Below are 27,930 nucleotides of genomic sequence, written 5' to 3' on the forward strand. Positions count from 1 at the left end.
TCTTCATTTGGAATTACTGGAGTGTCTGGAGGTTGTACTTCGTGACAATGTCAGTCATCAACGTCTCTGGGAATATCGAGCGTCTTGTGGACTTGAATGAGTTGTGGAGGGGGTTGACGTTGAATGTTGGAAAATTGTGGAGTGAGAAGTTTCCAGTTTGAAGTCCCAGCGAAAACAAAAAGATTAGTTCCTCATTGTGTGAGAGGGGGCTACACTCGCCCAGTGTCCAGTCGACCGTGCCGCTCACACCGGGGCAATACGGAGGCCGAGCCCATGGTCCTGAAGGTTGATTTGGTTTCCATGGTAACTAGTGACGGTCATAGGCAGTGGCAGCAGTGGGAGGGGCGGAGCCTCTCGATGCGGCACTATAATAATAAGGGGAACCTGGAAGTTAACAGAAGAACGAGCCATTTGAACAACAATATTAACTGCCATTTCTTTGTTACACACCGACAGAGTCAACCTCCTTCAGCCAATAGTTTATCAAAAAATTTAATTATGTTACAATTATTTATAGTATTATTTTAGTATTGTTACGATTGCTATTATTGTTATAATAATAATGATTACACTTTTGGAACAGTATCCTTATATCATTAATGCTTTAATAATAATACAAATAATAATAATTATTATTATCAAAACATTAACATTAGGATACTGTTCCAAAAATGACGCCAATGTAAACCTGTACTCACTTAGTAGTGCTGGGTTGCTGAATCGCCATGCCTCATTGTAACTTGTGTACTGTGGATGAGAGTAGGGGTTTCCCGAAAACTCGCTCCCTGAAAAACAAAACAACAAATCAATTAGCATTTCAATACGTCAAAACCATTACCTTCTCACATGCTGCCGTTTCTCATCATTCAAACAGGATGCAATTTGAGAGGGAAATGATAGCCATCTATATGTGGGGCCAGTCAACCAAGTAATTTATTTCTTTTTCATTTCACTTAAGTTATGCGACACTGAACAATGCGGGATGTGACGGTAAAGGCAGCTTTCCCATTTGTGGATATCTGCCCATTCTTCATACTCAAGTCTGTTCCATACTATTCTAATAAATACCTAGTGGTAATAAATGACTGCATGCCTAAAATTTTGAAATGGCGCCATAAATCTTGCAGCCCCTTCTTGGACAGCTTTTAACATCTTCTGTCGTAGCACCTTTACTGTTAGGGCTCTAACGTTTGGCGAAAAGAGGAAATTCATTGCAGTGCGAGTGGCTAAGGGCATGTCCGTGTGCATTGCTGTTGGTTCACTGTGTTTCCTCCTTTTATGAGACCATAAAAGGCTTGATTCAAAAGAGCGTTTGAGAAATGGCTTTAATTTACTGCTGTTATGGCCTGTCTCTAAATCTCAGAGAAGTTGCAGAGAGGTGGATGAATGGATCGTCTAAACACCCAAACACCACTGTGTTGGATTAAGGCTCTTCACTGTTTGGGGGAAACAGTGTCAGATAAGACAGTTAAATAACCACATCACTCCAGAAAAGGGAGAGTGATGAACATAAAAACACAACATAACGACCGAAAAAAACGGGTTGAAACCACCTGGAGGAGCAATCTGGTGGCTCTTCGTTCATAAGTAACAAGGAGACCCCCCCACCCCTCTTCACTTCCCCTTCTACCCCCGTTTGATGCCTGGTGTGTGATTAGCCAATGATTCGCTTACACAGCTGTACACCTGATCTGCTTCCCTTCTCCGCGTGGGTTAATCACCTCAAAGCTAAAACCCGCCATTCAATAGCACAGCTGTGCCGCCGCTGTTGAGCCTATGTGATGGTGATGCCGCCGGTGAACAAGGGAAACCCAGTAGCACCAAGCGGGTGTTTCCCCCCCAGCCCCCCCCCTGCCCCACGTCTCGCTGGTGAAACCCGATCCGGGACCTGCCTCTGAGAGACGGTCATTTCAATATTCACCGGGACCCCGTGCTGCCGACACGACGACACCCCCCTCCCTGCGGCCGCTGCCGCTCTTTGACCCTCAACTGTTTGCTGTGAACCTGAACTGCAGGTTAAGTAGTGTGGGGTGGGCTGGGGGGATAGGAAGCACGGAGGCAGGGGAATGGAGGAGAGAGGGAGGGAGGGAGGGGGGGTGGGGAGAGAGACCGGGGACCACGGTTTTATTGACGGCCCCGAATGAGAACGGACAACGCAAGGCAGATAATGAGCCGAATCAGGGTATGAGGGAGGGAAGGGGGGGATGGGGGGGGGGGGGGGGGGGGGGGGGGGGGGACAGGACCGGTGGTGGTGAGAGCCACTGTCCTCTTCCCCGGCATCGGATCATTTATTCAGCCTGTCTAATCCAATCACACACACAGAGGGAGAGGCGATGGAGGAATGTGTGCGTCTGTTAGCCCCACAGGTCAATATTCATTGCATTTCCTGGTGGCAATTTGGTGGCGTTTTTCCTTTTTTTCTAAGTTGTGTTTTTTTTCTACACGTTTCCCCGTGTGCGCTTCTCATCTGTTTCATTTGTTTGCACAGAGGACAGTTCCATCTGTTAAACGTGGCCTAATGCGATATGAGCCAATGAGCAGTGCTCGGGCTTACCAGGAACCATTCCAGCGAGGGTGGAGGTTGGATAGCTGCCCTGGCCTGTAGGTGGTACGTGGGGGGGGTACCCGGGTAAGGTGGTGTTGGCCATGTCCCGACCTGCGCGGGGAGAGGAAAACAAAAACACATTATTCATTTTTCCATTTGGGGCGCTAGATCAAAATGACACACACCTCCTTAATCGTTAGACATGACAGCTGGGTCGCCGGTGTCACCGCGTTTGACGACACAACGTGACACAGTGCTGTCCACGAACAGCAAATAATCCAGGGTTAGACTTCCAGGCATAGCGTTTTTCCTATACGTTTCCGTCAGACACGGAACAGAGCGCCACCACCAACAGTCCTGTGTGTCCAACACACACTTTTCTCTCTGCGCCTCCACAAACTACAAACAAGACTGCTCCATCTACGCCTTTCAAACATCGATCGAGATCGCCACTCGATTGGGCCACTGTGTGGAGAACAAACAAAGCAATCCGCTCGTCCACCTATATACGCCACGAGAGACCCACCACACTATAGATTTCTATTTAATCCCATCTAAATATAGCCTCCCCTTGCTACACGCCATAAGCATCCTCTTCCTCCTCCTCATCCTCCTCCTCCTCTTCTATCCATTAGCCGGGTCTGAGCCGGGCCAGTAACGACCATGCGTGGCGCTGGCCTCCCTTCACAGAGCCCCCCTCGGCTCAAAGGCGTACGTTCCCTCCACATTCAACTCCTTTAATTGACGCTGACGTCTGATTGTCCCTCTCTCTCTCTCTTTTCTAGTGAGAGAGTGTCTAGTGGACGTTAGAGGGGGTGGGGGATACGTTGCGGGCCCTCTGTGGCAGATAGAGGCCCCAGCGACATTGTCAGAGAGAGCTAGCGAGGGCCGTCTCAGAGGGCAACCCCCCCCCTCCCTGCTCTCGACGGCTCTCTAATGAGGAGGCCTTGTGACTAGCCTGTGTCCGCAGAGCTACATAATACAGTATCTGTGTTCTCGAGGAATCAGGCGAGAGTCCGCTCTCGTTGCCAACGCTGCGCTCCTTGAACAAGTTCAACAATTGGTTGGCCAGAGTTGGTCAGTTGTAGTCAGCAGCAGGTGGAACACGTATCTAGGTTACTTGGGACCTTTAGTACCTGGGTTGTTTGTATTTACATGTGACAGTGATGTCTGGACACATGTAAAAGGGGGATATTGGGCAAAATCAAAGTCCTACAACAGCGTGTTCATGTCTAAAAAAAAATCCCGTCATTGGTTCTAAGAACGTATAATACAAATATGCTTAGAAATGAAACAACTTCATCTCTGAATCACAGACTTAAATCAATCGCATTGTAAGTGGTCCTTCGTGTCGGCCCGTGGACCACTCGCGTGTTAGTAGGATGAGCGGGGGAGGGGATGAGTGGGGTTAGTGATGGAGGGATGGACGGTGGGATCAGTGAGGTACCTGCTAGTATAGCTTGGTGAGCATACTGGGTGTTGCGGGGGGGTCGGGGGCCCGGGAATGAATGGGCCGGGGCCTCCAGTGAGAGGGCGGCAGGGTGGCCGTGCTGGTGGTCGGCGAGGCCCAGGCAGGCCAGTGAGGACGGGTAGGAGGAGGAGGAGGAGGAGGAGGAGGTGGAGGTGGTGTAGGAGGAGAAGGAGGAGGAGGAGATGGGGGTGAAGGGAGCCATGGAAGCCTCGTACGGCTCCTGTGTAATACACGATGAGGAGGGTGGTGGAGGGATGAAGGCCTCTGCCAGAGTGGAGGAGAAACACACACACACACACACAAACACACACACATACACGCAGCATGAGGAACACTGGGCACACTTAGGTATGGGTTTGTTGTGTGTGCTGTGCAGACGTGTGCGCTAACACACAGTCAAACACACACACACACACACACAGACTCACACACACATGTACATGTGCACACGCACACTCATGCACACACAGGCACACAGACTCACGCAGACAAACACACATGGATTTACTGTATTATTGGATGAAAAAACGACTTACTAAATAGCCATCATTTGTATTCATCTCAAAATAAGATGACATATGGAATTATAAATGGGACATTTAATAACCCAGCCGTTGCTCTCTAACGCAAGATTTATGTCAAGGAATCAGAGCGAAGCTGTGTCATTAAAAGTGTTTAGACTGAAAGTTTTAAGATAATTAAGAGCTTTAGAGAGGCGAGCAAAGAAGGACCTTCCAAATTTTAATAAGAATTAGTCAGACACAAGCCAGTGCACTATGGGGTGGGAATAGCAGGTGTGTGTGTGTTGTGTGTTGTGTGTGTGTGTGTGTGTGTGTGTGTTTGTGTGTGCATACATGGGTACATCTAATTGTTTATTCTTTTCTGTATTAGTCAACAACATTCACGTCGACAATTGTTATTCCTCAACGGTAAAGGAGTTACAGTGTAATTGGCATCCTGAAGTGTGACACTAAATCTTTTTAATCCCCTCAAAGTAAAAAGCCAGTGGCGAGCGAAACTTTCCATACCAATACACATTTAAAACTAAACTCATCTAGACATGATATTCAGCCTTGCATTGAAACTTTGAACAAGTGTAATGGTGGAAATATGTCAAATACAGTCACAGTCACAACGTCATTATCACTTTCACTTAGTTTTGGTGACCTAAGGGCATAATAGGTATTTTTTTAAAGCGAAAACTAAACTGTAGCACTGTTTGACCCATGGATATTACAAGACATTTCTTCTATTCTAAATCACTGCGAAACACAAGCACCGTTATGTATGTGAGCACACACAACGCCTCTAAGTACTTCAGAGTTATTCCACTGAATGGGAGGGCCCCCGTTTTTTTTTTGTAAATATATTCCAGAATGCTGTTGGCCCAGATTGCGTAAACTCCTGTTAATGTCCCCCCCTTTTAAAGCCTCTTTCAACGAGGCACCAGTGGAGAAAACCCTCTGTACAGCAATGATAGCCTCATTATTTGCTTCCAAGCAATGTTGTTTTATAACAGAGCCGCCGCGCTAGTTTCTCATTAAAAGATGGGCTACTTCAAACCGACTGTTTCTATTGATGGTCCCCTTAGATGGAGTGCCAGCAAATCAAGCTATTTATTTTCCTCTCCTCTTTTTCCCTTCCCTGGTTTGGCTGTTACAAAGGACTGTTGATTTCTTGTCTTAATTCGATAAGTGTCTCTTAACCGGCTCTATTGAGCCACGGGTACAATATCGCCTGATTGAATTGAGGTATTGAATTCTATAGGAAACATTGAGTTAGATTATTCATCTGAAACTCTTTGTGCAGTGGGAAGTCATAGAAACAGTTGGGTAAAGACATGTTTAGAATGCTTACTAAGTAGGCATGAAGACCCTAAAGCGATCATTGCCATTTGGATCCTATTTAAAGTGGCAAATAATGAAGAAGCTAAGTTGAGATGCACAGTACAGCACACCATGTGTTTTATCTTAACCGATTCCAACATGACAGGAACATGGACCACATGATATATACGATTGCTTGCAATTACATCAGTTTGGTTTTCCCTCCAAAAAAATAAAACCACCAACTGAAAAACTGAACAAAAATATCCGGGTGACCTTCTTTTTTATTTGGCACAGAGCCAAAGTCATTTGCGAACGACTCTTTTGCTTGCAAGAGTATTAAATTTACCATGACGGGGACACCTTCATGTTTGCTACAACAACAAACGACGGAAAAAAATCTCCGACCTCAAATTTCTAGGCTATGCGCGGAACCGAGCGATTTATCACTCGCCCGAAATCTCGGCACCCCTAATTAATTACAACTAAAGTAAAGAATGTTTGGAGAGCCAAATTGCTTTAATTCCCTAAACAACGACTGAAAGTCATTCATTATCAAATGTGTGCTCAAAGGTTAGTTTGCTTCTTTTTTTTTTTGGGCAAGGCGAAATTAAGCATTAATTTCAGAGCCCCGACCCCTAAGCCAAGTTCCCCCAGCGGGGTTCGAGACAAGTGGTTTTGTCATTAGGCCACACATCACTGAAGGCAGGCTCGCTGTCTGATCCTTGCTCGCTGTTCACCGGACAAGGGTGGGTCTGTCTTGTTCACACAGAGATCGCTCACTCTCTACCTACTACTACTACACTGCTGCTGCTACAACGCTTAATTGACTGTAGGGTTTTCCAAACGCCTGTGTATGACGGCTCACATCCCCTGAGGAGGGACGCACATGGACCGAAGTGAAGTGACCAGAAGCACCTTCTTAAGGACCTTGTAAAAAAGGAAGAGATAGGAAAAGGAAAAGTGTCATTGACGCAGGGATTTGGAAGTCCTTGGAGAGTCTGGTTAATAGGCCCAGCGGGGAATACGTCACGAAGTGGTACATTACAGTCAGTCCATGGATATGTGTAAAACTTCTACTGAATCCTCAGAGGACCTGACCCCCACAGTGCTCAGCGATGGGCGAGAGACAGAAATGCCAACAGGACTTAGGGTGGGCTTGAGTCGTTTCTGGAAATACAGAAACCCAAGCGATACGGGAGCCCGGAGTTTCGACCCCGGTATCGAAGCCCTCTCTGCATTTTATTGCTCAAAATACACATGAAGTTCTTCTTGAACTATTCATAAATTCCACCCGAAGACTCACACCGTATGAATTTTAAGCAGTTTCAACGAAACAAGAATAAGAAGCACCCCTCCCCCCCACCACGAATGGAAATCCATTGCTCGAAGGGAATTCATCAAAGAAATTACTTCCCATATCAACAATAGAAATTACCTCACAATATGCAATTGTCCTGTGCCCATATTCACGGAAACCCTTTGGTGTTTTTATGGGGTAATAGGGACTATTTAGTAGGTAATACTGCATTAATGTGCAGGAGAGGGAGAGAGAGAGACAGAGCGAGAGAGAGAGAAAAGAGAGAAAATGCTTTAATGGAAGTGGCTTCTTGCCTCTGAATTTCGATGATGTGCACAATGCCTTTTTAAATCCCTTTCTTATTGGAGCCCGGCCTGCCGGTACTTCTCAAGCCCTAATAGGATAAGCAGAGGACACAAAAGATGTCTATCTCTCAAGCCTCACAGTTCCCTGTGAATCCTGATCTCTGGCAATGAGCACTTCATGAATCATTCATTTCTAATAGATTATGCAAATTCCAGGACACAAAATCAACAAGATCAATAACTGCAGGCATTTTAATTGGTGTTAGAAAGCATTTTTTTAAGGATGAACATAATCTGCAGTACACCCCCCCCCCCCCCCCCCTCGTAAAGACACAATTAATTTGAAATTGGATCCGAGCCTAAATGCTGTAGATAATTTACTAGCTTTTTTTTTTTGGAAGGGGGCTTAAAATTCCTCTGCAAGGCTTATCGCAGATAAGTCAACTGTAATGCTCAGCCATTAGAGAGAGACCACACACCTGAATTTCAACATTTATCCATGGAACCACTGAGGGGAAAACCAAGGGGACCCAACACTAAGCAAATACTAATTACCAACAGGAAGTCAGAGCTGTGCTTGTTCTCCCAGTATGACCTCTGGAACACTGCGTGCCTCTGTTTCAAGTAGACTGTACCAGCATAAAACCAGGGTGAGATAGGAAGTGAGTTCTGTCCCTTTTTCGCTGCAATCAGAGCACTGGGGAAGTTTTGCCCAAACTTTTTTACAACTATGTTATCTCGTCATGATGTATATTATTTTCAATGAGAGAAAATATCAGTTTGAGTTTTAAAACAATAATAATGATGTCCTTAACGAAGGGACGTGTAGCCAATGAGGGCCTCCCATGTGGATACGGACGAACCTGCAAACGTGTGCGTTCATAGCATTAAACCTGCTTACATAGGACCATCAGGGCGCAAAGGACAAGCGCACACACAGGCACGCACGGGCGCGCCCGCACACAGACACACGCACAGCTTTCTCACAAGGCCCCCCTTAAGGGGAAATCTACCTCCCACATATTAATAAGTAAGGAGCCTGTTCTGTGTTCTCATAAGACTGGCTCCGGCTATCATGGGCGAGCAACGGGGTGGGGTGTGTGTGTGTGTGTGTGTGTGTGTGGAGTGGTGTAGGGGAGGGGGTTGCTGCAATTTTCAATCACTCTGTCCTCCCCCACATACAAGTCCTTGCCTTTAATGGCAGCTGCATAATTGTGTGAATTTTATTAACAGCCACCTTCCCCCCCCCCCCCCCCCCCCCCCCGTGACAGTCATCATAAACTTTTGGTAAACTTATCCCCTTCTTTTTTTCCACTTATAACACGGGAACTGTGGAACAGTGTTTCAATTAGCCAGGCGGCCATTTACTGTAACCGAAAGAGAGATGCCACAAGGAAAGACAAGAAAGAGGGAGAAGAGAGAGCAGAAGGGATAAAGAGAGAGCAGTGCAATGAGAAGTAAATGAATGAACTTGCGTCTGGGCGTCACACCTGCCTACGCGTTTAAACGTTTTCCTGCCTCAACACAGGTTTCTCTTTCAAACACAAACACAGGCAGTAGGTCTGACAAGACCTTCAGCGAACAGATCACAAAGGCCACGCAAGAGTGGAGCGGCACGGAAAAAAGCGAGAAACAAATAACGCAGTTACTCTTGTCGCCTGACAAGACCTTCCCTTGTTCCACCGATATAGTTCCTGCGAGCTGACGTCAAAGGTCCTTGTCCTGCCCTGACTGACCACCACCACCACCAACACCACCACCACCCCACCCTATTGCACATAACCTATAACACTACATACATACATACATACTTACGCGCACACACACACACGCACACATAGAAATGCATAGATACATACCCGCACGCACACGCTCACACTCTCTCTCTCACACACACACACACACACCCACAACACACACACACACACACACACACACACACACACACATACATAGAAACATACAGCCAAGCACAAGTACACACCCACACGTACACACGCACACACACACACAGACATATATGGCCCACACAAACACACTTCCCTCCACTGCCCTGCTTGATCAGCAATAAAACCATACGATGCATTACTTCGGATGTCTAAAATCACTTTCTCTTTCCATCAAAATGACGTACCACCTATTAAGCTCGCCCGTGATCAAAAAAGTCTTCACACTTACTTTTTTTTGTTTGGATTTTGCCGGTTGGCTTTTATTTTTTTTTCAATTTGTGCAATTGTGGACGCCAGGTCAAAAGAATTTAACAGCATGAATTTATTCTCGTTTTTTTTTTCATTTTTCATGTGTTACATACTTCGTTGTTGTTGTCGCTCTAAGAAACAAACAGAGGGTGAAAGCTGCCCCCAGTGTACTTGGCGGGGGCCCTAATCTCTACCACCAGCATGTTGATCTTACCTACAGGGTAGTTTTGCGACACGCTGGGGCCCAGGTCTGGGTTGGCGCTGGAGGATAAACTGGGCTTGACTTCGTCCATGCCGCCGGTATTCAGGGCAGGCAGCGAGTACTCATTAGCCTGGGAAAAAAGAGGACGTGGTCGTCATTACACAACCAAACAATACCTAGATGGAAATCCTCTCCACCCCCCTCCCCAGGAAACGCGGCCCCCGTTGGCCTACGTGGGTATACTTCTGTGTGACTGTATTGTGTGTGGTATGCATGTGCGTTTGTGTGTGTCTTTGTTGGTTTGGTTTGTGTGCCTGTTTATCAGTGTACTTCCGCGCTAACACCCCTAGCATAGGCACGTATGTGCGTGTGGGTGCTTGTGGGTGTGTGTGTGTGGGCCTTTGTGCATGTGTATGCCTGGGTGTGTACGTGGGTGTCCCTGCATGTGTGTGTGTTTGTGTAGGGGACTGCATGTGTGGGTTTGTGTTTGTATGTATGCATGCATTTGTACGGTGTATTTGTACGGTGTGTGTGTGTGCATGTGTGCGTATGAGTGTGCATGCATGCGTGAGCGCACGAGTGTGTGTGTTTGTGCGCACCGGTATGCATATCTGTGTGTATGTATGTGTGCGCACGGATGAGTGTGTGTTTGCGTCTGTATGTGTGTGTGTGTGTGTGTGCGTTAAGCTCTGGGAGACAGTTCAAGCATATCATGAATGTATTTTGGTATTGTCTGGGAGGAAGTGGGACTTTGAGATGAGAGAAAGGGAGCCACGGCGTCAGCTGGCTCTTTGTGCTTGGCTGCAGCCCCTTACCCCTGATCAGCCAAGGGAGGAAGCACTTGTGCTTTGTTGCAGACACCATGTGGCCCTGTTTCAGCAACACCATGCACTATTTAAGCTTTTAATTTGCAGCCCCTATCCTCAAAACAAATTTCCTTTGCTTTTTACTACACATGGTGTGAATGGGTAAATTGCCCATCACCCTCAAGGAATAATTGTTGCTGCGCTTCAATCGAGTGAGGTTAAACCCTTCCTTTAGTTTTTATTTGTCTGTTTCCGGCTATCTCAACTTAGAGATTGTTTTTTACGTGACCACCGCGCAACTTCTGTTAATTCGGCTGAAGCTGAAGTCATAGCAGATGTCACAAGTTTTCACGGTGTAATTAGATGCCACTTCCGGAGGTTCAGTGTCCGGACCAAGTTTTTGTCCAAAGCCCCAGTTTGTGTGTGTGTGTGTGTGTGTGTGTGTGTGTGTGTGTGTGTGTGTGTGTGTGTGTGTGTGTGTGTGTGTGTGTGTGTGTGTGTGTGTGTGTGTGTGTGTGTGTGTGTGTGTGTGTGTGTGTGCGTGTGTATGTGTGGGGGTGTGGGGGGGTGTATCTGCTGCTCCCACAAGGGGACACGCCTGCGACCCCAAGCCTTGTCTGCCTCTATCACAGATAAACTCTAATTGTCTGCTACAACTGTTAGCCGGCACATTGTCGGATGTTTTCCTCTATTCTCCGGGGACCTGGCTCGCACAACGGCCGTTTTATTATGCAGATAAAGGGCAGCAGCAGGGGGGGATGAAAAGAAAAAAATAGATTTGAAAAGGATGACCACATGGCTAGCAGAAGTGTGGGAGGAGTGACTGCATTCTTTTGTTTTTTTGCTACTCCAGAATGGCTTTTTAATGCCCTGCTACCGAGCCCAGACACTGGCTAATAGGGACACATTTTTCTCGAAAGGGGGGTTGGACTTAAAGTGAAAAAAAAGGGAAAGGAAAGAACCCTGATTAATATCGTCTCAAATTAAAGCTGATTTTTCTAGACTGTTCTAGGGCGCCGTTTTTTCTCGTCCCTTCCTTCGACTTGGCGGCTATTTTTATTCATTCCTCCCCTTTTTCCCCCCCTTTGCCTATAATACGCTCCCTGATGCTCTTTGTGATTGCAAGTCATTTCCAATTCGCTTTAGTATTGATCTTCCAGTAGAAATCAGTTTTGTAATTAGCTGCAAATTAGGCCCTCTTCTGGAGGTGAGGGCTGTCCCACTGATTTATCACCTGCGTAATTCGCCCCGATTGGAGAGAAATTAAAATGAACTCAATTAGGCGATTGCCTTTGCTTTATGGGTCTGACTTGTAGGTCCATGGTAGAAATTAATGAAGTCCCTTGTTGTTTAAGAGTATGATGAAAGTAAATAAGGGTTATCCATTGCAATAATCCCAGTGCTTTTAACAGAAAGTGATATATATATATATGTATGTATATCACAGTATATGCATATATTTATAAATATATAAATACATAATATACATATATTAATATATATATATATATATATATGTATATATGTTTATATGTATGCATACATATATATAAGTATATATATCTTAAGTATATATGTGTATTCTTATATGTTACATGGTTTATGGCTTTTTGTGGGGTAGCGGATTTACACCGAATGCATATTAATTATTTTCATTATTTTAAATGATGATGGATTGTAGCAGTGATTCTTTGCCTTGTAACACGTGAGAAATGAAAGCTTTAAAGAAATATGTGTGAGGTAAATCTCTCTCTATATAAATATATATAGTTATAGTTATATATAGTTATGTATATATATTTATATATAATTATATATAAATATATATTCTGTGCAGATTCCCAATAGCAAGACAACAAGAAAACAAAATGCAGTCAGTGACTTGAACAAAATAATGAAGAATCTGGGTTATCGATTAATTTCCCGTTGCCTTATTGTTATTCTCTATTATAGGCAATCCAAGGCCTGCGTTTTTCATCACAAAATCAATACCATGTGGGAGTTTTCCAGCAGATCCCTCCAGCATTTTACATGCTGCTTTCATAATCCAACAGGAATTACTGCTTGGCCGTCTCAGGACTTTAGCTGTCAATTTTACACCTCTAAAATAAAATAAATCAAATCTGAACATGCATAATCAAAGAAATGAAGGCAAGCAAGCAAAACACACAAGCAAAAAAATAAACAACAAAACCAAACTCCCCAGCAGAACAGAAAAAACAAAGGTGGGAGCGACGCGGTGGCGGTACTGACCTGTTCGGGTTTGATATGTTCCGGCGTGGAGAAGACATCCGGGTACGACGGCCGCTCAAACACCCGGTCCAACGCTTCCAGCTGCTGCTGCGTGAAGGCATCGGCCCTGAGGTGTTTCCGTAAACTCTCCACACTACCCTGAGAATCACTGTTTGGGCCTGAACCATCTGAACCATCTACAAGGAGAGAGAGCAACAATCGAGATGCTGACCCTGCAAGCTGGGCACTTGTTGTCTTTTGTTGTTGTTTGTTGTTTTTTTGGTCTGCAAGATTTGTGTCATTATTGATGTCACCCCCTTTTCATGGTCTGTTCACTTTAGGATCTGTGTGTGTGTGTGTGTGTGTGTGTGTGGTGTCAGCGTGAGTGTATTAATTCATGTGTTTGTCAGTGTGGTTGTGTGTGTGTGTGTGTGTCAGTGTGTGTATGCATGCATGTCTATGTGTCAGTGTTTATGTGTCCGTGTGTGGCAGCATGTGTACATGCATGCATGTTAGTATGTCCGACACACTCTGTATGTCAGAGTGTGTGCCAGTGTATGTGTGTGTTTGTGTATGTGCAGGCTCCTTCAAGAGACAGTTCTTCCACCATGTCTTAAGGGCTATGCTGAGCCACTGCCTACAGTGCTGCTCGCAATTGTTTTTATTTTTTAACTTAATTGCCGGAGAGCCGGCTACCCCCTACAGTATCAACACCATCCTATCCAGAAGACCCCCTCGGTAATTGATGGATTAGCATTGCTTTGAAACGCATGCACTGGTGGCCGCTCACGGGGTTGACAAACGAAAGCCGCAGACTGCTGTGACTACACCACATATGTATTTCTGCATCCGCCTAAAATGAGTAAAATGCCCCTTTTTCGTAGAGCCTCTTTTAAACCCTGTACCGCTGCTTCTAGTTCTCACTGAGCACAGACACATCTCGCAAACACTCACGTTTACAAACAACCACAGAGGACCGGGCGACCCAATAACCCTGTCTGATTAATGAGAGGGGGAGAGACGCCCCGGTGCCCGGGCCAGCCACCAGCGTGTGCAGCAGAGACCCCCCTCCCCTCACCTCGGTGCCTCCACCTAAACCTCACCCAACACCTCACCCCACCCTTCCCTTCAACCTCCACCCCTTCACCCCTCCACCCCTCCTCCCCCACCCCCTAGTCCTGGCTGTTGTCCTGCCTTCGCTCTCCCCACCTCTCCCTCAAGCCCCCCCCCTCCCCCAACCCCCCATGACACTTGGGCTCCAGTACAAATCTGTCATTCTAAATTTGCGGCAGATTATGTTCTGTGCAGGGCTGGGAGCGTGGGTGATGTATGATATGCAATGGCCTCTTATTGATTGCCTGATCTGGGCGCCAGTGAGAGCGAGCTGGAATGAACTTGAAATGAAAATCATGCCTCAACTCATTGTGTGTATAATGCTCCACTTAATCCCATGTTTGTTTTGTTTTTCTTTCTTTCGTATTTATTTATTTATTTTTCATTCCCCTTCATGCGTGGAATTCAATTGATCAATTGTGTCTCTGTTATAGTTATGGCCGCTGGTCTATCGTCTAACCGCTTGACCTTATTATTCATCTTCTTTTATTTTTCCCAGCCTGGGGAGCCATCGTGTGAAACCTGATTCTTATAAAGAGTTTCACGCTGTTATGAAGGCCACTCTGGATGGAGTGGTGTGTGTGTGTGTGTGTGCGTGCGTGTGTTTGTGTGAACATGTTAAGTGTCGGCATGTATGTGTTCTTGTGTTCTTGGGATCGTGATGATACACTAGGGGGGCGTCAAGGGGTCAGCTATGACGACGTGGTCGTATCTATTTTACAGCCGTGCTATTGCTAAAAGACTAAAACCGCTGTGTCGAGCTGGACAAAAGGGACGACAACAAAATCGGAAAGCAAACGACGACTTTGCGATTCTTTCCCTGGTGGAAGGCCTCGACAGATGCCCGCATTCCACCACGTTGTCGGTTTATCAAGCTCAATTTGTTGTTGTTGTTGATGGTGTTGTCGGCGGTGGTGTTTTACCAAACGCAAACACACTCATCAATTCCTTTCCATCAGCCCCGGCCTGAGTGGGGAGCATAATCGATGCCGCCACATTTGTCATTTACACACTGCGGAATACACATCCCACACATACACACACACACACACATACACACGTACACACAGGCGCACGCACACACACACACATCCCAGGCCAACCTACAGACCCGGATTAAGGAGACTGCTCCCAGCTGTTCCGTTTGTTCACTGGAAGGTCTGTTCTATGTTTTAACCCCCTATTATTATTATTATCATATATTGCGCTCATGAAATTTGTGTCACTGTCCATATTGCGCTGATGAAGGACCCGTGACATTTAGAACCTTACTGTCAACATTTAATCGCGCTCGGTCGACTGACATGAATCTATTTTATGCATCCCTAATGTGCTTTAGCATATTCAATTACACCGCGAGTACAAAAGGAAAAGGTGTGCGCACAGCTAATCTGCCGCTCTACTTACTATGTAAGCGTCGCTATCCTGACCGCTCGGATCCCTTTTGATCTGTCCCTTTAATTCCTCCCCTTTAATTGCCCCATCGTGCAACAGTAGTAAGTTATCTCTGACCTTCCGGGAGCTGCCCCGGTGTTTGTGTTGTTTTGAGCCGTTTATCGGGGGAGGGGGAAGGCTCCGCTCAGGATATTGATCATTGCGGCTGACTGGAGCGTATTGGTCTTGACGTGGGACTGTATTAACACCTAGTTAATGAGGGAGCCGGCTCCGGTGCATCAAGATAACCGGCCGTCTCTCTGTGGGTTTGGCAACCGGGGGTCACGACCCCTAGTAGTGGGTGGGGGACAGGGGGACGATCAAAGGATGATTACCAAAAATCACCCCAATCGGCGGAGATCTGAAGACAGAACAAGAGATGGTCGGTGTTGTGGAAGGAAAAATATCGGATCAGAAGTCTGGGAGATGTATCGGAACGCACTCCTTGAATACCGATGATCACATACAAACACCCTGTGATTGTTTACACAGAATTACATTGGGCAAATTAAATCCTCTGATTTATCTGAGGCGCAGGGGGCTGGGCTGAAACCTCAGGGTCGTTAAAAGGATCCTCTCACCTGAATGGGCTTATCCCGGCCTTTCAATAACATGTCAACATACATTCACTGCTTTCCCTCGGATATACCCGCATGCCTTTACGTCGAAACACAAACTCTGCACCGTGCTACAGTTAGTCAGTTCCATATGCGTGTTGCCAAATTAAATCAGGGAACACTCATTTGCTCTTCGACTGAGAAGGACTCAGATGGGTTTCTTCGCTCCAATCAGGATCTACGCAAAGCAAACCCAAGTCCTGCGGATTCGATGTCACAAGCTGCTGTACACTCGCTCGACTCCTCCGACACAAGAATAAGTTCCCGGGGAAAGAGATCTGTAATTACAGGCAAAGTGTGTGCGTGTGGGGGGAGTGGTGGGAAATGCGATCAGTACGTAATAAGTGGCGCAATCGCACAACAAACTGTAGGCCGTTAATTTCCTGTGCTGTGTTTTTCCGGGGCTTCTTGAGAAGTCTTTATTAATCTAATTTAGCGCCGCGACGGGTCGTGTCGCCACGTCTGACATCAGGTTGGGAAGGGGAACTCCCTGTTTTCCCTCTCCCTCCTGCCCCGACAGATGCCGGGACACGGGGGTAAGGCGAGGAGTCTGCGTTTCCCCATCACTCATCCCAGTGCTCGCTGTTCCCTGCTCACACAGACACGCTCGGAGAGGGAGGTATAATTAATTCAACAGCTACTGGAGCAGAGCACCGCATCCATCCTGTCACTGCAACTGGCTTGAATTTCTTTTACTTGTTTGGGGTTTTTACAGGAATATGTGATGATCGCCCTATTGAGGCACCACCCTCTCGCTCATGAATCAAAAAGAAGTGAAGGCCGACTGGATACTTTTGAAACTCTTTTTTTAAGAATCCCCTAAAATCGATCCAGCCACCCACTAAGGTGGTGGTGGTGGGGGGGTGGTTGTTCAGACCAAAAGGATGTGGGATACAACTTTGAAAGACGGAGCATGCTAGCATAACCTAATATCAAGGACCAGTAATAACAAGGACGAGGGGCCTAGGCCAGACCCTAGTGAGCAGGGACTGGTGGTGGGTGGAGGGCTGGCCGACAGCAGGATGGATGGTCAGGTCAGAGCCGGGCTAGGTGGTGGTGATGGTGCGGTGGGCTGGAGCGGGGTGGAGCGGGGTAGAGTGGGGTGGAGTGTATGTGTGCGTGCGTGTGTGGGTGTGTGTGTGTGTGTGTGTGTGTGTGTGGGTGGGTCGGGGGTGTATGGGGATGGGGGGGGGGGGGGGGGGGGTGTACTTGGATGTTCATCTGTGAGGTAATAGCTTTTCCCCGCAGAATTGCAAATTCTCATACATATGTCACTTCACGGGACAGCCATGTTCACAGAAGCGAGAGAGAGAGAGAGGGAGAGAGAGAGAGGGAGAGAGACACACACACACACACACACACACACACACACACACACACACACACACACACACACACACACACACACACACACACACACACACACACACACACACAATCTACAGGGGTCCCAACGCCCCACCAACTCCTCCATCAGCGACGGTCGCTGCCAAGTGTAACATGCTACTTTTAATTTGCGACAACACGTGCAATAGCAGATTAATTGGTCCTATGACACCTGTGTCCCCGAAGCGGCTCTGGAGGAGACCTGGGTGTACACAGCGAGTGTCACACCACATTATCTGTACACCCCCTCCTGTAATGCTGGCGACTTTTTCCTTTAAGGGCAACGCAGACTTGGGGAAACTTAGGATGGCTGTCACCTGCCCCCTCCCCCCACACTGGGCAGAATGCCACGGCACTGCCCTAAAACAAATACTCGGGGGCCGGTAATGTGCTCCCGTTCACCCCATACCACCACCGGCCTCACCCACACTCTCCTCAACCCTCCTCTCCATTCTATTTTCCCGGACTCCATTTTTGCTCCTGTTTCCAGCCGCTGATAATGACTGCCTGTGCCATAATCATCATGGGGCTTACCAAGTTAAATAGGGCTCAGGCATTCAATCGCTACTGGGTATTTGTGTGTTTTTGCGCTTATGCGTGTATGTGCATGTGTGTGTGCGTGCCTGTGTGTGTGCGGTGGGGAGAAATTGAATGCAAGCATTAACTGGAATATACACTGCCTTACAATGCGATGCCTTACACTGCCTACTGGGCCAAGCAGAAAACAATACAGTGTTATGATTGGTAAACATGCTGCAGTCTGCGTAGAGCAAACCTCAGAGGGATTTGTGGAATCAAATGGATGAGGCGTGCAATGGACGGATGTAAATAATGATCCTCGCTAAGAGCTAATGATGGACAATAGGCGAACCGATCGTAGCGGGTGATCTCGATTGATAAGATAAAAGAGTAGTGTAGGGTTGAAGGAACGCATGCGTATGTGCAGAGGGGATATTCTGAGACATCCCTGCACATCATTCAGTGAGGACAGAGAGACATTCTGTCTGGGGTTGGGTTAGGTGCGCTTTAAAACAGTAGACAGCAAGACGACAATGCTATCTGGAGGGTACCGTAGTATGTAATATACTATTCTTACAAACTGTGGCCCCGGGCAAGACATTGTTTTTGAAGCACTGTTTTGATGATACATGAGTATGTGTGTGTGTGTGCGTGTGTGTGTGGGTGTTTGTGTGTGTGTGTGCGTGGGAGTGTGTGTGTGTTTGTGTGTGTGTGTGTGGAGGCATGGGGTTTATGTTTGGGAAAGATAGAGTGTCCCTGACACTGTGTTTCTAGGTGGGCTCCGACTGGCTACAGAGGCAGTGAGAGTATATAAGAACCACACACCGCCTCCCCCAACCCGGTCACTCCCCTGCTACACCGCAATGACGCATACACACACCGCTGCAACGCATACACTCACAGTGCACTCGCACACAAACATCATTTGTGTACATGCATGTATGTTTGGGCACACGCCCACACACACACACACACATAAACATAAGCGCACACACACACACACACACACACACACACACACACACACACACACACACACACACACACACACACACACACACACAATAGAACAAACAGACATGTATGCAAATCTTTCCGCATGAAGACACTCACATGTATGTTTACACATGCATGCCCACACACGTGAACACAAACATCCCCCCCCCCCACAAACACACACACACACACACACACACACACAACCAAACACACGCAAAACCACACACACACGCACTTCTTCCCTTCCATCGCAGCGCTGGCCGAGGTCCTAAATCACAGAAATGGCAGCACATCAGGGGGATGACTTGAGTCTGAACAGCCGTAGAAACATGGGGGCTGTCGTCTTCACACACAGACACACACACACACACACACACACATGGCACACACACACACACACATGGCACACACCTCACTCCTCCCCGCCTGCCCTTTAATACCTCTTTGCCCTTCAGTAGCAATCTGCATAGAAATGTGTGCATTCTATCACTGGGTGACTAGACATTACATGCAGGCTAATACGCCACGTCCTCTGCAAAGACTGTAAATGAACTCTCAGAGACACCAGACGTTTGCAGCCCGTTGCCCTCACAATGGCATCTCTTATAGGAGGGGGAGGAGGAGGAGTTGGAGGAGGAGGAGGAGGAGGAGGAGGAGGAGGTGGTGGTGGGGGATCGAAGCGGGTGAGAGAGGGAAGGAGGGACTTGATTATGTCATTTGCCATGTCCACGTCATGCTGTTTTTTTTATATCTTTGCCAGGAAATCTACCTCTGACAGGTCATTAGTCATCCCGCGCTCCTTCCCTTCCCGCCTCCTCTCCCCCCCCCCCCTCCCCCTCTCAACACATAAAACATCGATTCCACTCAATATCTCGCGAAAACCCCTGCGCCTCGCTCAAATGCCAGAACAAAGAAAAACGCTATGTAAACCGCCGCGTGCTCTGATTAGCTTCCCCGGTCCGAAACACTGCAGAAATAAATCTACTGTCTCCTCCCCCCCCCCCCCCCCCCCCCCCCCCCCCCACCCGACCTTGTTTGATATACTGTATATATACACCCCCCCCCCTTTTGGGAGCCACATCAACACCCACCCCCCAACCACTCACCCGTACGGCGAAATGCGTCTTTAATTCTCCGGGTAGCGACTGCATCTGCTAAGCTATTCTCATCAGGCTGCTTATGTGGTGACATTAAGCAAGCCCATTGCTTACAGAGCCAATAATCTATATCACCTCAGGCACTACTCTCGCCACTAACCTACGACTCCGGCAGCAGCAGCAGCACTAGCAGCGGCAAGTGGAGACAGTTTTGTTGAAAAGCTCTTTCCCGGGGAGATGGGTGCCTCTGCCCTGACCTAGGTGGCTGGCTACATCATCTTGACATGTAATTATCTGAGGCCTCTTAATCACGCCCATAAAGATTAATCGCAGGAGACAACAGTGGAGGCTGTGTCTTCAAATCAAGCAGGCATCCTTGTCAGATTGACACACTTGCAACTTTGCACATTTTTATATAATGCCTTTGCTTGTTGGAGATGTGTGTTGGTAAGAGCCTATTTAAAGGCACAGGCCTCCTTTACAGAATTGCTGTCACAATGGTGCTAGCCTCTTCACAATATGTATTGCATTGTGCTTGTTGCCTTTGTAGCATTAAGATGAAATGAAGTCAAAAAGAAAAATTTCCTTACAGAATTCTCTCTCACCTTCGTCTCTTTTCCTCTTCTCGCCGTTTGATCGTGGAATTCCCAGAATGCCGTTGATGGAGTAGGAGCCGACAGGGTCGTTGGAGGCGGTAGTTACTGGTGGAGACACTGTGCTTGGTACTGAGGCAGATGAAACACACATGAAGCTATCGTTAGGGCTCCAGCTTATAGCTAAATGCGGGGCGCATACGGCTCCGTCACAGGCCACTTTGCAGGCTACATTGCAGGTTACGTTGCAGGTTACATCACAGGCGACGTTGCAGGCTACATTGCTTTGCATTGAAGAGCAACGGCTTGCTCTCTGCGGGTTGTTGTTAGAATGGCCTTTAAATGGAGTGATGCGCTTTACCGATGGTGTGGCCGGGCGTTGAGAGCGATGTTCCATCAGGAGAAGGATGGAAGGGCTGCTGGACTTTTGTTCTGATGATCCTGCAGGGCAAGGACAAACGGCAAACGTCTTTTTAGTCCTTTGACAACCATACAAAAAGGTTGCAATTACAATTTCTGGTTCCATGTTTGCAATTCCTTGCCATTCCTTAAATTCTGTCCGACCTTTAGCATAGATTGAAATACATTTCCTCAAAGATGATGATTTCACATTCTACTGAGTGTTGTTTATTTTTATATAGGTTCAAGGTGAAATATAGAGAAAAGTCTCCATTGCCCTTTTGGTCCGGGTGATCTTGCAAACAAAGCATGAAATCACATCAATTCACCTCAATGATTAGCTTCACTGCCTCTACCTGGACCCTACTAATCAGCTCCCTCTCTCTTCATTCCCCTCCTTAACTTACTCTCTCCCCTTCTCTACCACTCTCTCTCTCTCGCTCTCCATTCTCCTTTTTCCCTTCCTCTCTTCCCTTTCTCTCTCTCTCTCTCCCCATTTTATCCCTCTTTCTCCCTTTTCAATCTCTCTTGTCGTCTACCCCATCTTTCCATTTCCTTCTCTCCTTCTATCTTCCTTCTCCTTCTGTCCCTCTCTCCCTTCCCTTCTCTCTCTCTGCCTTTCCTCCTTTTCTCCCTCCCTGAGACTCTCCCTTTCCTTCTCTCCCACTTTCTCCCTTCTCCTCTCCCGCACTATAGATAGGCAGAGGATTAGGTGGGAGAAGGGGGGAGGGCAGGGGAGCATCACAGACCACTATCCCTGCACATGGCTCCCCAGATCACACATCTCTGTAAACTGACAGCACCACCCCCCCCACACACACACACACACACACACACACACACACAACCACCCCCACCCATCCCCACCCCCAGGTGCCAATGTGCGGATGAGGGTGTATCGATCGGCGCTAGGGGAGGAAAAAGTTGGGGATTAGTCACACGGGCAAACAGATGCAAATAGAAAGCTATAAATTACATGTGACAGGAAAGCAATAGTTCCTTATTGCCTTGCACAAGCTTACGCCAGCATTAGATTCCTTTAATCTGAATGGCACATGGAGAGAGAGAGAGAGCGAGAGAGAGAGAGAGAGAAGAGAGAGAGGAGAGAGAGAAGAGAGAGAGAGAGAGAAGAGAGAGAGAGAGAGAGAGAGAGAGAGAGATGAGAGAGAGAGAGATGAGAGAGAGAGAGAGAGAGAGAGAGAGAGAGAGAGAGCTGTCACAATAATTTGTGAACTTTGAAACTGTTCATCCTGTATTAGGCAGGGTTTAGATGGTTCTGGGTGGGGAAGGTTTTGGGGAGGGGTTCTAGAGAGAGAAGGGCTGATTGGTCGCTTTGCTTTTACCTCTGGCCATTATACTCCTATCTGTTTATACTTGGTTGCTCCTTCTTGTTTTCAACACATCAACATGACGAATGATTTTTTTGCTATTTTCTGGCATCAATTATCAAAACAATTCATTATTAAAGGACTCATCATAACAAAATGATCCTTTGTCGGTGAACCTCTGCATTCCTGTTTTGAGGTTTGTGTTCCTATTAAAACGTTTTAGTGTTTATCAGGGCCGCATCGGACCATCTAGATATTGATATTGGGATGCAGGTGTAATGGGGGGGGGGGGCTGGAGGGAAGGTATTCAACACTGTCAAAACCCTCCTGGGGGGCCGAACGGCTACGACACAACAACAACTACAATATTCTTTCCAAGGACAATGTTGATGATTTACATTCGTACGCAACAGTCTCTTCGACCCCGAAAACCCAAAGTGTTCCTGATATTGAATAAGCGTTTTGGAAAAATGCATTAATGACTTATACGACAACCCCCCCAGAAACATCAAAACGGCTTCACCCATGAATCAATGCTATCAAACTTTAGCATCTAAAAGCTTTTTATTTTATTTTGTAAATCTACCCTTACATGTAGCATTTCACAATCATATGAATAGATTATTTTATTCTTTAATTTCTTAAGGAATACACAGAAACGGCGGGACCAGTGGCTGTTCACTACAGCAGCAGCACTAGTAGTATCACTGTGCCGTTTTTATCATGCACAAGGCTGACGAAGGAGTGTTTAAATAGAACATCCTCCATTGTCCACTCTGCCGCCTTGAGGTCACACCGGCTGCCACGGCGACTGGCGCCCCCCCCCCCCCCCCCCCCGTCATACCCACTCATCTGGAAAGGCTTGCCTCCCCTCCTTTTATTTATATATTTTTTATATAAATTGTCTTTTACTGGGGGAATACCCGCCCCCCCCGCCCACCCACACACACACACACACACACACACACACACACACACACACACACACACACACACACACACACACACACACACACACACACGTATGCACGCATGCACGATCGCTCACACACAGTCACACCTCGCCTGCCTCTCGTCTATGTTACCCCACCAGACATGAAACCCACTGGACTGTGGAGTGAATGCGATGTTGTTGTTACATAGTTATTAATTAAGTTGTTGTTGTTGTTGCTGTGAACCGAAAAATAAACAACCTGGTGGATTCTAACAGGTTCTTTCATGAATATAACTAAATATGAGTGGATTGAATGACCAGCAGTAAGACATTTCAAATGCTGAAATAATAGTATACATTTCATATGTTTCAGTAAAGCTTAATGTTTTTTGTGTAAGACATAAATTAATGTATGAATCCCTGTGTGTGTGTGTGTGTGTGTGTGTGTTGTTTTAAGTGCCGGTTTATGTGTGTGTGTGTGTGTGTGTGTGTGTGCGCGCGCGTGTGTGTGTTGTTTTTAGTGCCGGTTTCTGTGTATGTGTGTGTGTGTGTGTTGTTTTTAGTGCCGGTTTCTGTGTGTGTGTGTGTGTGTGTGTGTGTGTGTGTGTGTGTGTGTGTGTGTGTGTGCGTGCGCTTGTGGTGGTGTGTCAGTGAATGTGTCAGTGAATGTGCGTGTGTGTGCGCGTGCGTGAGTCAGTCCTGCATTTAATCTTTACAATTTTCTAAAATGGTTTCTGAATGAAAAATACATTATGCAGGAATAATGATTCAAAGTAATTCTCATATTTTCTTAATAGAATAACATTTCTTTGTAGTCACAATTTAATTTTCTACATAAATAAAGACACATAAGTGCCCTCAGTCAAACACACTGATCTTTAATTAGAATTGAAAAACTTCATAGGAGCCTTTGAATGATATTAATGTACATTCTGAATTTATCACATACATGTGTCTGAGCTCCCCTAAATGGGCCTTTTTAAGCGACCACGAACCATGAAATGAATTTTCTTCAGCCTTTCTCTATTTAAAAGATGTCTTGTGCGAGGCTGTCCGCGCTCTCACATCAACTCATTAAAACGTAATGCTGATGCTGGCTCTATGGAACACTGCCTCTTAACCAAAGTTCACCGCGCGAGATCTCTGGTGGGGGGAAGCGGGAGGGGCCAAGTTCAGAGGGGTGGTGGGGGGAGTAGGGGGTGGCTGCTGGGGTCGGTCGGTTGTTCGCCCTCTGATTTTATACAGTCTGGCTTTAGCACTCTTCCCGGATCATATTGTGTTGAACTATTAGGAATTAGCACTAATGGGGGAGATGTTGGGTGTTTTTTTTCAGCGGGTAAGAAATGTGGTCTCGAGCCTGACCAAGGCCTATGGGGTCCCAAGTTCAAATTGTCTTTATTTTAAACGTAAACTTCAATAAATAATAGCAAATGTGCTGGGAAATACTACAAAGCCTCATCTAGGGCTATGCCAAATGTAAATGTAAAAAAAAAACAATAGTAACAATGAATAAACAATGCAGCCAGCAATATCTTAATTAAATTAAAATCAATAACCTTTGCAAAAAACAACAAAACGTTGGCAAAAAACAAGGTTATAGCTAAGTGGACCATTATTGGTGCTGGTATAGAATTAAAACGTTGATTTGCGAAAGAAACAAACACTTGAATTAATTGCATATCAAGGTAACATTAAACCGTTTTCGGGTTAATGCCAACAAAAAAAATAAACCTTGCTTCGCCACACACACATTAGATGTGCAAAACCAAATTGCCCTGTTTTATAGTATCACGGGATACGGTCACCAAATATTGATGGATTTTCATCCAGACAGATTCCCTCAGTCTGGATGAAATGCTGATTGTTGAGGGAGCCCGGTGTGGAAGATTGAAATACCCCTCTGAGACCACTATCGCGAGAAGTTGGTCAAACAATACGCTGCTGTATTTTGCACTTTCCTCGAGACCTTTCTACATTTGTGCAGCGATAATTCCGGTTATTTTGTTTTAGCTACACGACCCAACATGGAACAATCACAGGTCTGCTCTAAGCCCTATAGGCTTAGTTCTAGTTAGTTCTAGTTATTTTTAGGATACAACGGTTAGTAGACTCCTACATAAGCATATATATATATATATTTTATGCAGGGATATGCCTATACAAGACCAAAACAAAATCGAAAAATATTTCTACAATACCCTTTTTACCATCCAAAATAAGAATAAAGCTTTCATTCTCCTTCCAATCCCCCCGGCTGATGAATGCAGTTGATTAAATGGTTATTACCTGTTTATGGACGACACGCTCGGGACGGTGTCGTTGTCACAGATGCCCTCTGCTAAGAGTCTGTCTCTTATCTCCCACGCAAACATGGTGGGGTTCTGTCTTTTGTAGTCGGCTATTTTATCCACAACCTTTGGCGTGGCCACTTTGGGCTTCGACCCCCCGATCACTCCTGGTTTTATGCTGCCAGTCTCGTAATATCTGGAAATAATAATACAATTATTAAAATAAATAAAAAAATAAAAGCCACAAAATGATTATATAGAAAATGTTATGATTAGTAAAATTATCCAAGCCTAAAGGAAATAATGTAGAATTGTAATGATGTAGATTTGAATCACGCCATTCTTTGCATTTGTTCCATTAATATTGGCCTATGACGACCATGATCCGGATCCCTGCCTGAGTCAGACTACCTTCCAGCCTTCAAATGGTTTCCAAATAGGCTGCATTATCCACCGATATTCCTAAATCTGCCTCCTAGTTATTATATATATATGTAGGACACCGCGAATAATTAGGCCTACAGGTCCCCTTCATTTAAATTATTCGGAGGAACACATGCTCATTAAATGAACAACACCAGAATATAGGCCTACTTCCGTAGCTCATCATTTTCAATTACAGTTATTGATGATATTCGTGATACTATTTTGGTAGCAATGTATGCAACTCCAAACATTTCCCCAACAACGGTCCCTTTCTCTCATTAAAAAAACAACAACAGTTCGAGCAATCGCCTCATATGCATTGCATGCATTCTACAAGCCTGCATCCAATCGAATTGGACACCGTGGGGTTTCAAAGGGGGGGATGCATTGCGCCTGGGATCCCAGTTCCACTCTCTTACCTGCCCAGTATCTTGCTGACACAACCGTGGCTGACCCGCAGCTGTCTGGAGATGTCGCAGGGACGCACACCTTGGTGGGCCAGCTCCACGATCCTCTGCCTCACCACGTCTGGCAGGGGTCTTCCGTTCACAAACACCCCGCCCAGCTGGTTCACCCCCCCGTGCCCTACGTGGGACACAACAGCACCAAAAAAAGACACCAGAACCTAACATTACGCAAAGCCTGTGTTTACGCGTGGAGCGAACATTTATCTCGTCGAGATCGAGTTGGTGGTTCGTTTTAGTTTGGGTTCGATGTTTTATTTCATGGACAGGATTACTGCTTTCTCCACAGTTTCCGTGCCCGGGTTTGTGTGCGCCAGGCCTCGCTATGTTTCTAGAAATTAATATTCAAACGTGGTAAGAAACAAAACCAAAAGGCCTATTTATAATGGTAAAGCAATGCATTGCACAGTCCTACACGTTAATATATATAGGTTATATTATCTTTGACTATTAATGCTTGCATAGACTTGACATATATAATCCAGGCCTAATATTGTGTTTTTAAATTATATTCATTATGCTGGCGCATAAAAATCAAGAGTCAAATTTTCCTGACTGATATTAGGCCATATTATTATTATAAATAATGACCTCACGTCTCTCAGCTTACCTTCTTATTGAAAACATGGAGGTTACATTATCTTAGCACGTCCGCAGCTCATGTGGGCTACTCAATTGCAAGCTCTTTCATTTTCCTTGGAGGCTAAATAATTAAATGAGCTTTGATTTCTCATATTACATATTATATGGTAAACGAAGAAGCTATGAATTATTTAAAGAGTCACTAAATTACTAGTGAACAAAATACAGTCCACTTCTGGCAGGTGTATTTAGTTAGAGGAGCCACGTGTGTTGGTAGGCTACCTATTATTAGAATAATGAATAATAAATGTAGGACTGGTATCATAATATTAGGCTACTAATGCTTGATGCCTTTTTGACATTAGTTAAATGTAAGTTACTTTTATTACTATTTATTTTATTTTATTAAAGAAAATCCCAGTAAGGGGAACACAACGTTTCCTGGTCTAATTACATTCAACTCTAAGCATATTCGTTGGTTTGTTTACCCTAGTTTGCTGTAAGTTTGCATCTGTTAAATCTCTGCCTTTTACGGTCGATTAACTAATTCCTTGAAGGCAGCAGAATTGCAATTACTGAAATAGCCAAATCAAATGAGTGATGGCTAGTATGATTCCCAGATCATACTCACTCCTCCATTCCCACATCTGTAATGCTTACGTTTTGAAGCTGAGTTCAGTTAGACTCCTATCAAAGTAAACATGAATTAAAAAAAGAAAAGTCTCTTTCCCATCAAAGGCCTTCGATCATGCAGAATCTTCTCTACTCTCCTCCGCATGCAAACAGCACCATCTCAGATCAGGTCATTTCTACTTACAGTGCATCGCAGAGAAGGGGTCTCCTTTGCAGTGAATATCCATTGGATA

At 45.9% G+C, this 27,930-nt stretch overlaps 1 protein-coding gene across 4 annotated transcripts; it reads right to left on the minus strand.

Moving 5' to 3' along the window:
- Positions 1–243: 243 nt before the first annotated feature.
- On the minus strand, positions 244–27,930 carry pax2b (paired box 2b; the record flags this gene model as incomplete). Of its 4 annotated transcripts, none has more annotated exons than XM_079756478.1 (10): positions 244–365; positions 699–785; positions 2,555–2,656; positions 9,860–9,977; positions 12,907–13,082; positions 20,656–20,775; positions 21,005–21,084; positions 25,591–25,788; positions 26,438–26,603; positions 27,882–27,924. In XM_079756478.1, the coding sequence occupies 10 exons, from the start codon at positions 27,922–27,924 to the stop codon at positions 244–246; spliced, it is 1,212 nt and encodes a 403-aa protein (XP_079612604.1). The 4 variants fall into 4 exon arrangements, with proteins under 4 accessions (XP_079612604.1, XP_079612602.1, XP_079612605.1 ...); XM_079756476.1 differs by having other exon boundaries at positions 12,907–13,169; XM_079756479.1 differs by having other exon boundaries at positions 308–384; positions 27,882–27,930.

This window comes from Pollachius pollachius (assembly GCF_949987615.1).
Source record: "Pollachius pollachius genome assembly, chromosome: 19".
Lineage (NCBI taxonomy): Eukaryota > Metazoa > Chordata > Actinopteri > Gadiformes > Gadidae > Pollachius > Pollachius pollachius.